This window comes from Rhinolophus sinicus, chromosome 15 (genome assembly GCF_057876585.1).
Source record: "Rhinolophus sinicus isolate RSI-liver-muscle chromosome 15, RSI-T2T, whole genome shotgun sequence".
NCBI lineage: Eukaryota > Metazoa > Chordata > Mammalia > Chiroptera > Rhinolophidae > Rhinolophus > Rhinolophus sinicus.
The window spans coordinates 50,566,099-50,580,140 of record NC_142515.1 but is presented as its reverse complement, the minus strand read 5'-3'; the positions used below and the strand labels follow the sequence as shown (position 1 = coordinate 50,580,140).

Below are 14,042 nucleotides of genomic sequence, written 5' to 3'. Positions count from 1 at the left end.
TGTGTGTGTGTGTGTGTGTGTGTGTGTGTGTGTATTACTTTGTAGCCTGCACTTTTTCACTTTACAATTTAGGTTATATCTTTGTCCTGTGTAATCTATCTTTTAGCAGCAGCCAAAGGGATGGCTGTAAAGTGTGACTCTGACAGGTGATCATGTTACCTAATGCTCTGCTTGCTCTCTACTTCACCTGTTTATGCACCCTTTTACATTCCAGTGTAAGAAATGTTATACTTTCTTTTAAAAGTATAAGATGAAAAATACACATTTTCACTCTAAGAATGAAAGTCAGCTTCTACAGAATAAAAAGGGCTTGCTAGGTAGATATGAAGGTTAACTGTAAAAACAATACAAATATATATTTTTAAATTTCTTATGTTTTTAAGCTCCTCGGGGTGCATGTGTGTGTGACGAGAATTTCATAGTATCAGTGAACTTTGTTATTCTTTACTGTTAAATATTTATCTACTTAAATTCTACTTATGTCAGCTTTATTTTGCTAGTATTTGCCTTATAACTTTTCACATCCCTTAATTTTCAACATTTGGGTGTCTTTCCATTTTTGACATGTTTCTTTAAATAGCATGTAGTTGGATTTTTAAAATCCAATTTCAGAGTCTATCTGTTATTATTATGTAAATTTTATCCACTTATAATTATTGTAATGTGCAACATTTGGACTTATTTCTACCATTTATTTTGTGTTTTCTACTTGACTTTGTTTTTCTTGCTTTTTTATCCTGTTTTCCTTCTGCTACACTGAATTTTCCTTATTCCCCTATCAATTGGAAGTTATTCATTAAGCTTATAGTCTTTTAGTAGTTATACTTAAAATTTTAACATCCATACTCTCTTATTTTTCTAACAAAGTCTGAAGATTGTCAGTATTTCAGTCCTCCACTGAAACACAGCAAGAACTTTGATCATTTTGTAATATATATATATATATAAAATCATTATATTGTACACCTTAAACTAATACAATGTTATATGCAAATTATATTCCAATTTTAAGAAAGGAAAATAGAAAAGGAGAACAAAGATATGAGACACACTGTGAGGATAGAATCCACAGAACCTGATGACTTATTCTATAAGAGAGGTGGTTGTGAAAATGAAATCCAAGCCCTCTATTCTGGGTGATAGAAAGGAAGATACTCGTAATAATAGTGGACATTCATCAAATAAAATATTCTTAACAGAGAAGATCTCAAAGGTCCTTATACTAACTAACCTATCTCTGTCATATCTTTTTTCATTTAACTTTGTATTTTGACCTAATTTTAGACTTAGTATCATACCATATCAATTGTTAAAGCAGGAGAGATAAACACTTAGGACTTCTCAGGAAACATTCTTACCAGTGTTTTTCAAGCTTTAGGATCATGTGGATCATGAAATCAATTTAAAATGTTATGAAATAATACCAAGAAAAGTGAAATAGAATCAAGCAGAACAGAATGTAAAACACAGTGATCACTCATATAAAGGTTATTACTTCGTGGAATTTTGTCTTTTGTTTTACGTACACACACTGGGTCGCACTGTCAACTACATGTCTTAATGTGAGTTGCAGTTTAAAAAGTTTGAAAGCCACTAACAAGGACAATGCCCAACAAGCCATCTTTCTAGTCTAAACCCTCCCTTCTCCAGTTTACAGGATTAAGAGTATTGACAGGAACAGAAAGGGATGTAGTGGCTTGAGGCATCTTTCATCACTTTGACAATGAACGAGAATCCAATTATATAAAACAATTTTTTTTATTATCTTAGTTTCAGGTGTACCAAACAACGTAATGATTAGACATTTACACCCCTCACAAAGTGAAAACCCCCCACCAAGTCTACTACCCCTCTGACATCGTATATAGCTGTTACAATACCATTGACTTATATTCCCTATGCTGTATTTTACATCCTGTGACTATATATATACACATATACACTTGTATCTATACCAGGGTGCCAAAAAAAATGTACACAAGTGGACACTTTGGTCAGCATTGCTCAAGCAGTAGTTTGCTGTAATCAAAAGTGTCTGTATGCTGATGGTAACCACTTTGAGCACCTCTTGTAATTGCAGAAGTCAAACGTGACTTGTATTCATCTTTTGCTATTGGTATATATTGAGTATTACAATTTTAATAGTTTTTTCTTTTCTTAAAAGGTGTATACATTTTTTTGGCACCCTCTGTATTTTACCCCTTTTACCCTCTTCTACCACCCACTCTCCCCCTTTATCCTCTGGTAACCACTAAACTGTTATCTGTGTCCATGAGTTTTTGTATGTTTGTTTTGTTCATTTGTTGCTTTCAGTTTTATGTCCCACATATGTGTGAAATCATACGGTTTTTTGACTTTTTCTGTCTGACTTATTTCGCTTGGCAAATTGTCTTTTCATCTAAAAATAAAACACTACTTTCCAAGGATTAATGTTTTTCCTCTTCTCTAACTCCCCTCTCACCGTTTTTTTGTTTTTGAGGCTAACTAGAATTACATTTTTATTCAATAAATGAAAAACACAGTAACAAAAAGTATTCTTCACAATTGAAACGTAATCTGTATTTAGGGGCGGTCAGATGGCTCAGTTGGTTAGAGCACGAGCTCTGAGCAACAAGGTTGCCAGTTCAATTCCCACATGGGCCAGTGAGCTGCACCCTCCACAACTAGATTGAAGACAACGACCTGCCACTGAGCTGCTGGAAGGGTGGCCGGATGGCTCAGATGGTTAGAGTGCGTGCTCTCAACAACAAGGTTGCCGGTTTGACTCCCGCATGGGATGGTGGACTGCGCCTTTGCAACCAGATTGAAAACAGCAACTGGACTTGGAGCTGAGCTGCACCCTCCGCAACTAAGACTGAAAGGACAACAACTTGACTTGGAGCTGATGGGTCCTGGGAAAAAACACACTGTTCCCCAACAAAGTCCTGGAAATATACACTGTCCCTCAATAAAGTCCTGTTCCCTTTCCCTAATAAAATCTTAAAAAATAATCTGTATTTAGGGGTGGCCAGTTGGCTCATTTTCGCCAGTTCGATTCCCATATGGGTCAGTGAGCTGCACCCTCCACAACTAGATTGAAAACAACGACTTGACTTGAAGCTGAGCTGCACCCTCCACAACTAGACTGAAAAACGACTTGACTTGAAGTTGATGGGTCCTGGAAAAACATACTGTTCCACAATATTCCCCAATAAAAGATTAAAAAAAAAATCTGTATTTAGTTATTTATAATGGGATGAGAGGACTCTCATTTTATATCCCGAAATCAGGTGTCATAAATATAATAGTTTATGTATTGAATTTGAATAAAGTTTTATTGCAACACAGTCATACCCATTTATTTTTGCATCGTCTATTGCTGCCTTTTCATTACAGTGACAGAGATGCGGGTCCTGACAGAGCCTAAAATATTTACTGTCTTTACAGAGAAAGAACACCTACTAATCTAAAAGATAAAGAACTCCTACTAATTAACATGAAAGTAATAAACAAATCAAAGAATAAATGAGAACGAAATATAAACAGGCAATTCACAGACTACAAATATGTGCAACATCATGTATGAACTCTCCAAACATAATGCTGAGCAAAAAAAAACAGATACAAAGATTATATACTGTATGATTCCACTTACACGAAGAGCAAAGAAAAGCAAAACTGGTGATAGAAGTCAGAATAGCCTATTTTGAAAACTCAGTGTCTGGCAAAGATGAAAAACTTTGATAATTCACTGTTCTGGTCAAGTGTGTAGGAGAACAGGCCTTCCATACGAGTATGTTGCTGGTGAGGCTGCAGATTGGAATAATTTCTATAGCGGTCAATTTGGCAACAGCTTTCAAAATTACAAAAGCACATGCCTTTTGAACAGCAGTTCCACCTCTAGAAATTGATCCTCAGATATATTCACATTTATGTAAAACATCATATGTACAGGGTATATAAATGCAGCATTTTTTGGTAATAGCAATGGCTGTGCAGCCATTAAAGAACAAAGAATTTTTTAAATATAGAATTCTTCAAAATATATTGTTAAGTGAAAAAATAAATGGCACTGAACAGTGTATAATGACAAACTATGTAAAAATAAAAATAATTAAAATGTACAGAGTTAGCAAAGGAATCAATTAAATGTGTTAATAAAGAATTCCTGTCTAGTTCCTTATTTTAATTGAAATAACTTTATTGTTTTTGTCATTTAAACTGATATTTGCTATTCAGTTGGCAAATAGTCATTATCGGGTCTTAAGGGTTTCCTTCTCCCATCTTATTGAGAATTTTTATAAGGAATGTTTTTGAAATTTACCAGATACTTTTTCAGCAGCGATTGGTTTGATCATATTTTTTCCTTTGAATCACTGATGTTATTAAACAGGATCAAATATATGGTGATGGAAGGAGAACTGACTGGGTGGTGAACACACAATGTGATATATAGATGTATTACAGAATTGTACACATGAAACCTGTGTAACCATTGTCATCCCAATAAACTTTAATAAAAAATAAAAATAAAAAAACAACAACAAAAACATACCAATACATTTGCAGATACTGACCCATCTTTGTATTCCTAGAATGAACCTTACTTGATTATGTAAAAAAAAAAATCAACCCAAAGCCTATAAAACTAAAATAGAACAGAATTTGGTTAGCTATTTTTATGACTGTTGGCTATAAAATTTTAAATAATAGATATAATTAGAATAAAAAAAGGAATGTCTTCCTTCATATCATTATATATTAACTTTGAATTTTAAAACACTATTTCAAAAGAAATAAACCTAAGAATATAACCTCCAGAATGATTATAAATAATAAATATATTTAGCAAAGTAGTAGGCCATTACATTGGGACAGGAAACTATATCCCTATAGACCAGAGATAGTTCAAAAACACTAAGATATTATAGTTCAAAAGTAAGTAAAATGTAGAATTAAATTCTAAATTCAATTTTAATATCACTTGTAACTTACAACAGGAGATTTACTCAAAGGAAATAATTAAACAAGACTAAAGGAAGGTCTAAATAAAATAACTATATTTCTGGCTAGAATACTAAGTTCAGTTAAGATGACAAATGATTGAAATGTGTATACCAAGTACTTAGCACAGTGCCTGGCATCTACTAAATACTCAATAAATGTTCTCTCTACACCTTCCCTAATTTAATATAAAGTTATAATGCAATACCAATTAAATCCCTGATGAATATTTTATAAAATTTGATAGAAATGAAAATAAAATTTATCTGGAAGAGTAAAGAGGATGCAAATACTTAATGTTATATGTTGTTTAATGAACACTAGTAGATTATCCCTAAAGATTTAAAAAATATCATGAAGACTACATGACATTTAGTCAAATATAGAAAAATTAGTCAAATAAAATATTCAACAGCATAAGAACAATTCATACCTCACACCATATATTATAAAAAAGGTCTGGTGTGTTAAAAACTAAAACATGCAAAATTCTATTAAAAAGGTATGAAGAACATATTATATCTTTCTAAAGATAAAATCCTGACTAGTAAAGAAATGAGGGTCAATAGTGAGAAGGTTATATTTGAATATTTTTGAAAAATCTGTTACACAATAAATTCCAAAGGAAAGGAAAACAAGAGAATAGGAAACATTTGTGATACATTCATGACGTATAAAGAGATTTTGACATAGTAGAGAAAGTGTTTAGCACAGTGTCTGGCATCTACTAATTCTAATATAGAGACAATTGATGGAAATACATAATTAGTACACTCAAACCTCACAATAAGTGATCACATTCATTCATTCATTCCCTTTGGATAAAATTTAAATTCTTTACCATGGCCTACAGTGGTTAATGTGATCTAGAACTGCCTACCTCTCCAATCTCATTTGTGCTTTTCTCCCCCTGTACACTATTCTCCCATCACCCTGACCTTTTTTTAGTTCCAATAACATATCAAACACTTTCCCTTGAAAATATAAAGCTCTTTTCCTCCTTAGGGCTTTTGCATCTGCTGCTGGTTACCTGTCTGGAAAACTCTTTTCCTTACTCTTCACGTGGTTAACATTTGAATCCTCAAGTCTCAGGTCTACTCAACCTGATGACTCTACCTAAAGTGAATCCTTCTTAGAATGTCCTATGTCAGCACCCTTAGAGCTCTTATCGCCTTTTGTAGTTTTATTTGTTTTTGTTAATCTCCCTTATTAGACTGTTGAATCACATAAGTCTCACCCCCACATTCCCAAGCACAGTGTCTAAAAACAAATGTGCACAATAAATATTTGTTGAATGAATGAAGAAAAACTGAAAACCTAAATATTAGATAATAAGAGAAAGATCAATTATGATACATTAAAACAAGGAAATGTTATGTAACTACATATAACTATTCAACTGACAGGTATGAAAGTAGTAAAAGAAAATGTCTATATGAAATAACAGTGAATGAAAATCAGACCACAAAATAGGATGCACATACAATGTAAGGGAAGTATACATACATCCAAATTTAAATATGGAAAATAATTCATGGCGATAATAATTGGTTTTAATAATTGGCAGACTTTTCGTAAAGAAAGCAAGTTGCTTGGGGCCGGCTGGGTGGCTCAGGCGGTAGGAGCTCTGTGCTCCTAACTCCAAAGGCTGCCGGTTCGATTCCCACAAGGGCCAGTGCGCTCTCAACCACAAGGTTGTGGGTTCGACTCCCGCAGGGGATGGTGGGCTGCGCCCCCTGCAACTAGCAACGGCAGCTAGACCTGGAGCTGAGCTGTGCCCTCCACGACTAAGACTGAAAGGACAACAACTTGAAGCTAAACGGCACCCTCCACAACTAAGATTGAAAGGACAACAACTTGCTTGGAAAAAAGTCCTGGAAGTACACACTGTTCCCCAATAAAGTCCTTCCCCTTCCCCCAAAAAACCTTTAAAAAAATAAAGAAAACAAAGCAGGTTGCTAACGACAATATTGTATAAAGTCAGTGTTCTGGAAAAGTGCTTACAAAATAATATTAAGTGGAAAAATGGAACATAATATTCTATGTATACCATGATTACAGCTAGGCCAAATTAAACATAGATTGAAAGAGGATACAGAAATAAAAATTCCTATTGCATCAAGGTGATAGACATGCTTAAAATTTTCATTTAAGTTGTTTTTTTTAAATAAATTTTATTGGGGAATATTAGGATACAGTGTGTTTCTCCAGGGCCCATCAGCTCCAAGTCATTATCCTTCAATCTAGTTGCGGAGGGCGCAGCTTATTGGCCTATGTGGGAATTGAACCAGCAACCTTGTTGAGAGCTTGCGTTCTAACCAACTGAGCCACCCGGCCGCCCCAAGTTGTTGGTTTTTAAAAAATAGTATTTTATAATGGGAGATAGCCATAAATAAATAAATGAAGGAAGGAATCAATCTACCTGTCTCAACACCCAATTAATAAGAACTGAATAAGATTTCAGGTAAATATCTTTAGTCCTTTCTTCTAACATATATAAGCAAAAATATATATAAAATAAAATTAGAACCACACTATACATATTCTTTTTAACCTGCTTTTTTCCCATTTAACAATAGATCACATTTTTAGGGTACATTTTCCCAGTGTAGATGGCTTAATAACAGACTTTCAAAAAAAAAAAAAAAAAAAAAAAAAATATATATATATATATATATATATATTTTAAACAGGACTTTATTGGGGAACAGTGTGTACTTCCAGGACTTTTTTTTCCAAGTCAAGTTGTTGTCCTTTCAATCTTATTGTGGAGGGTGCAGCTCAGCTCCAGGTCCAGTTGCTGTTGCTAGTTGCAGGGGGTGCAGCCCATCATCCCTTGGGGGAGTTGAACCGGCAACCTTGTGGTTGAGAGGACGCACTCCAACCAACTGAGCCATCCAGGAGCTCAGTGGCAGCTCAGCTCAAGGTGCCCTGTTCAATCTTAGTTGCAGGGGGCGCTGCCCACCATCCCTTGCGGACTCGAGGAATTGAACTGGCAACCTTGTGGTTGAGAGCCCACTGGCCCATGTGGGAATCGAACCGGCAGCCTTTGGAGTTAGGAGCATGGAGCTCTAACCACCTGAGCCACCGGGCCGACCCCTCAAAAATATTTTATACAAGGTCACATGAGTGTTACATTGGTAAAGAGACACATCAGTGGACTGAGCACAGCAAAAGCAGTACAGCCAGGGCCCAGATCCATACTCATCTGCAATTGCTTAAGTCAAACACTAAGTGAGCAGCTCTAAAAATTAGCTACTATAAGACAAAGCAAACACTGAGAGGGTGAAGACTGATGCTTCTTTGTAACTTATAAAGTGTGACAAATTCAAGTAGTAAAATGTAAAGAAACAATGCAGGAGAGTGAAGGAATGAAAAATACTGACAACACAGACAAATCCAAACTCCCAGAATGTCTCCCACATGCTCCATCAGACCAGTAACATACAACTCACACCATATCCCCAGGAGAAGTCCGAGCTGCCTTCAGTAGAGATCCCTGTATAACTTGGAAAAGCAGACCTTGAGTTCCCAGTGTCAGCTGATGTAAAAGGTGATTCTTGTGTGATGTCAGACTCACTAAATGCACAATGTAGAAGGAGAGAAAACAGAAAAAGTCTTATATTTCCTCAAGTTTCTGCATTAGCTACTCAGCAATTTAGTAGATGATAAGCATGTGCACAAATATATCCACAGAAGCAAAAATAAAACATCCACAGATGCTTGAAATTTAAGCATCATGTAAAAGTCCTACCTTATTTCTATAGAACTGATGGCAGTCATTGTACATAATTCTAGTCACAGTTTATAATGAATACTGTAACATTCCACCTATAACATATACCCTTGACAACTAAAGACATTTCAAAAATATTAGCAGTATCTGAACTTGTATGGCACTTGCACAGTTTACCAAGAACTTTTGCAAATATTAATCCCATTTTATCCTCACAACCTGGTGATGCAGAACTCAATTAACCTCATTTTCAAAACACAGAATTTGAGGTTTAGTTGTAGGTTTTGAAACTAAGTTTTATGACTATAATTTTTCCTGTGACAAACACATTGCTTCTCAGAACCCTCTTTGAAGTTATAGTCCCCTATGTTCTATTTCTTAAAATAATACATGCATCTAATATTTACTCAGCATTTACCATATGCCAAGCATTGTGCCAAATTTTGCATACTTTATCTCATTTATATTCACAACACTCTTTAAGAGAGACTATTATCAGGTAAGTAACTTGCCCAATTTTACTCAGTTAATAAATGGCAGAACCAGGATTAAAAATTAGATCTGTTGGACTCCTCCTGAGTCTATGCTTTTAAGTGCTTTATAATACTACTTTGCAAAGGTTATGAAAATAAGTATGATGTGTTTCCATTAGCTGTTCCAGAATGAAATTGAATGGTACTAAAAACGTGATAAAAAAAAAAAATGTTTTCTTTCATTACTACAAGGCCTGAAGCCAATCCTAAACCAAAAAACAAAACTTTTGCCATTATCAAGTATAATAAGCAAACAAGTACACTTTGTGTTATTACCTTTGGGAACTTGTATCTTTTTCATGGCTGCCATTGGTAGAAGACAGTTCATCCAGCTGCTCTGGAAGAGGATGATGATTAAGAGCATATTTTGTTATTCCTTTCCTGTAAAAGATAAAAAGAAAGGTACATTTCCTATAAACAAAACATAGATACTTTTCAGAAACTTGATCTAGAAGTTAGTCACCTACTTCTTGCTGCTCTGGGACTACACTGTCAAGTACACTAGCTACTAGCAATTAAAATGTGATTAGTCAGAAATGAGATGCACGGATGCACTTTAAGTGTAAAACACAGGATTTTGAACTCTTAGTACAAGAATATACAGGATCTCATTAATTATTTTACCTTGATTATATTGTAAAGTGAAATGTTTTAATATATTGAATTAAAATATTCTTAAAATTTCACTGCAAATTGAAAATATAATAAAGTATAACCACACACCTATCAGAACAGCTAAAATAAAATATGGTGATAACACAATGCAGGCGAGGATATGGAGAAACTGGATGTCTCATATACTGCTGGTGGGAATGTAAAATAGTACAGCTACTCTGGAATAATTTCGGTTTTTTATAGAATTAAACATGCATTTACCATATGACCTCGCCATTGCACTCTTGGGCATTGATCCCAGAGAACTTATGTTCACACAAAAATCTATATACAAATGTTCACAGCAGCTTTATTTATAATTTAAAAAAACCTAGAAACAACTGAAATGTCCTTTGATGAGTGAATGGTTAAAGTCTGGTATATCCACACAATGGAATATGATCCAGCAATTAAAAGGGAGTGAACTACTGATATATGCAACTACTTGGATGGATTTCAACGATATCACGCTTAGTGAAAAAAGCCAATCTCAAAAGGTTATCCACTATATGATTCCATTTATATAACATCCACAAATGACAAAACTATAGCGGTAGAGAAAAGATCATTGGTTGTCAGGAGATGGAAAAAGGTATGAACAGAAAAGGGTATACAAGAACATTCCTTGGTGGCGATGAAACAGCTCTCTATATTCATTGTACTAGTGGTTCCACAAATCTGTAAATGTGATCAAATTGCACAGAACTATGTACTCACATACAAAAAAGAGTGGATATAAAAACTGGTGAAAACTGAATAAGGTCTATAGTTTACAGTATTGTACCAATGTCAGTTTCCTGGCTTTGAAATACTACTACAATTACATACGATGTCTTCATTGGGGGAAGCTGGGGGAAGGGTTCATGGGACTCGATGTATATTTTTATAACTTCATGTTAGTCTATATTTCAAAATAAAAAGGTAAAAAGATTAATTTCACCAGTTTCTATTTTTTTCAAATAATATATATATATATTTTAATTTTATTGGGGAACAGTGTGTTTCTCCAGGGCCCATCAGCTCCAAGTCATTGTCCTTCAATCTAGTTGTGTAGGGCACAGCTCAGCTCCAAGTCCAGTCGCCCGTTTTCAATCTTAGTTGCAGGAGGCGCAGCCCACCATCCCATGAGAGAACCTGCAACCTTGTTGTTGAGAGTTCGTGCTCTAACCAACTGAGCCATCCAGCCACCCCGTTTCTACTTTTTTTTTTTAAATGTGACTACCTGAAATTTTAAAATTATAGATGTGGCTTATATTTCTATTGGACAATGCTGCTATAGAAAGCTCAATATGTGCATGAGAATAAACTATGGGATCAATTATTATATGTTCTAGTCCTGATCATCTATAGACTTTCCTTCCCCACAAAATCCTGTACTGAAATAAATTTAGAAAGCATGATAGGTTAAACAAGGTTATACAGGTTTCTTTACAAGAGGTCTTCCCGGGGCCTTTAATATGCAAATGTATATTATAAATCTCTAATACTCTATTTCTAGGAGAGGAAACTGAGGCACAGGGAGATTAATCTGCTTAAGGTCATATGGCTGGTAAGTGCTGGAGCCAGGAGTCAAATCTTAAGTAGTCTGGCTCTGAAGCTTTGCAGAGCAAACAAATAGTTTGAAATTTCAGTGAACCATTTTTGTATACAAATATAAAGCTAGGGGCCCAGTCAGTAGAGCTTGTACTTTAAATTATTTCTCAAACCGTGGGGATGGACTTGTATAGAGCTATCTGTACTTCTCTCATTTAATGATCCTACAACCAAAAACTTGTCTGTGAGGAAGTGGTAGGATGAAAAATGTGGATTCCAGCTATGAAACAGAAACTTAAGACATTTTTCAGTTTGTCAGAGAAACTGGATTACGAAGTAACAATTAGATAATACCGAAGAAATTTTAAATTTGATAACAGCACGGTGGTTACATAGAAAATGTGTATAATTTTTAAAGATGCATACTGAAGTATATAAGGGTAAAATGATAGTGTCTGCAGTTTTGCTTCCTTATTTTACAGATGAGGAACAGTGAGGCTGAAAAAAAAGATAGATAAAGCAAATATATTAAAATTTTGGTAACTGTTGAATGTGGGTGATTCATTATATTACTATATATTTATGTTTAAAGTTTATCATTAAAAAATGTTAAGCTGTATTTTGAAAATCACTCTTTTTCCACTCTTTTCAACATCTATAATTTGGAAGTGTAAGGGAGAAAACTAAAGCTACTGCTTCAAAGCAAATTACCATTATAACACTTAAAAACTGCTTTTAATTTACAGTCTTTTAGATATAATCTTCGTTATCTTCATTATTCCCATCATCCTGGCTCCCCTAGAGAATCATCTTTGGGAAAGTTCTTTAAGAGTATCAAATTAACAATAGAGAACAAGTAACATATCTATGCTGGGTCAATAATTCTGGCCTATCAACAATTTTTTCCATAAAAGATGATTTTTTTTACTATCAAAGTGATCAGAATTTATTATAAAAGATTTCTAGCTAAGCCCTGTTTGCTTTATTAGGAAATAACTTTCTTCTTCCTAATTCCTAAAAAGCTTATCTGAATTGCTACTGTGTAGATATACTAGTACTTAGTAGATAAGCTTCTGAAAGGCAAGATGGGATCACAGACTGAACTTTGTATGGCTATTGTACCAAGTAAAGGTGGGAAGGGACAAAGAAATTACCATTTTCTGAGGACCAACTACGTGTCAAGCTCTGTGCCATCACTTTACATATGCTTGTAGATAAGGTCTTATTCCTATATTATAGAATTTGAAGGATCAAAGTTAGTAATTAGCCTAGAAGTCACACAGCTAGGAAAAAACCCTAGCCAGGTGTAACTGAAAAATAACAAGCTTTGTAATTACCATGTATAGTTAATATTTATTAATATGTGGTTGCTAAAATTACATAGCTCAGTAGAGAAAATAAGGGGTGGGTGGGATTTGGTGTTTAAAAAGCCCAACCTCAAAAACCTATTGGTTATATAATCTTAAGATGTGTCTCTTTTCTGGTATTTTTTCTTCTGAAAAACTGAAGATAATCAGACCTGTCTTACTGAGTTGTTACAAGAATCAATATGTGAAATTCTTTTTGAAAGTGTAAAGCATTATTAAATGTGCAACATTATCATTACTTGCTAAATTACAACACTTCACTGGGGTAGGAGGTGTGTCTTTTAGGCAGAAATATTTGCTGTTAGGTCTCAAAACAAAACTGATCCTTAAGGATTCTGATGCTTAACTGCAGAGGTGGAGATGCAGTACGTACGTGTAATGCTTATGACCACAGGCTTCAGAATCAGATTGACACCAGGTTTGTACTTCAGCTCCACTTTCTGGCTACGTAATCTTTCGCATGCTACAGTCTTTAAATCTGGGCTCTTTATCTATAGTAAAAGCAAAATAATAGTCCGCATCTGCTATCCTTGTTGATAGGTTTAAATGAGCTAATGCATGTAAGCAGTTTTGCATGGTGCCTGGCACTAGATATCGTCAACTTTATTGTAGCACCCAGTCAGCTGTTAATAACTTTTTGAGTCGTCAGTGGCCATTACAGTGGGGCATGAAGCAATGCAAAAACTACAGATGCCTTAGGAGACCCAGTCCCTGAGTTCGGGAAGTGCAGCTCAGGAGGACCAAGTCCTGGTATAGCACAGATGACAACACCCTCAGCTGGAGGTGTAGGTGGAAGGGACAGCGTCCGGCAAGGCTGGGAGGAGAGAATTCCGAAGAAAATTTTCTTTATCCCTCCCTGGGAAAAGAAAGGAGCAAGGGACTGGTCACGGAGAGTCCCAGAGCGCCCGCACCCCACCTCGGCCTCCCCTGGCCGCGGCTGGGATGGTTGAGCGTCCACTCACAGCTCCAAGCTCTGTGGCACCGCCTTCCGAGTGTATCTGGAAATCATCCTCCTCTTCCTCCTGAATCGCGGCCGGAGCGGGCACGCCAGGGTGGGGGCCTCCAGGCCTGGCCCTCCCGCTGGCTCCTGCCCGGCCGCCTCCCACCACCTTCCAGCTCCGTCTCGCCCTGTCACCTAGACTCCCGACCACCACTTCCCTAGACTTGCCACTTCTCCAGTCTTCCGCCCTCCCTGCTTCCCGGCGGGGGCGGAAGTGACGAAGGCATCCAGGCACC

At 35.8% G+C, this 14,042-nt stretch overlaps 1 protein-coding gene across 6 annotated transcripts in view; it reads right to left on the bottom strand.

The window, feature by feature from the left end:
• FAM149B1 (family with sequence similarity 149 member B1) overlaps positions 1–13,996 on the bottom strand; it is a 47,033-nt gene extending 33,037 nt beyond the window's left edge. For 3 of the 6 annotated variants that reach the window (XM_019745870.3, XM_019745872.3, XM_088792059.1), the window contains exons 1-3: positions 13,769–13,996; positions 9,529–9,633; positions 8,439–8,562 (exon numbers count right to left, since the gene is read on the bottom strand). In XM_019745870.3, coding sequence (XP_019601429.3) covers positions 8,439–8,562; positions 9,529–9,633; positions 13,769–13,815 — 276 coding nt within the window. In that variant the 5' untranslated portion in view covers positions 13,816–13,996. Of the gene's footprint in view, positions 1–8,438; positions 8,563–9,528; positions 9,634–12,593; positions 12,609–13,722 lie in introns of those variants that run through there. The other 3 variants (XM_019745875.3, XM_074339579.2, XM_074339578.2) reach the window with 3 other exon arrangements.
• Positions 13,997–14,042: the final 46 nt, after the last annotated feature.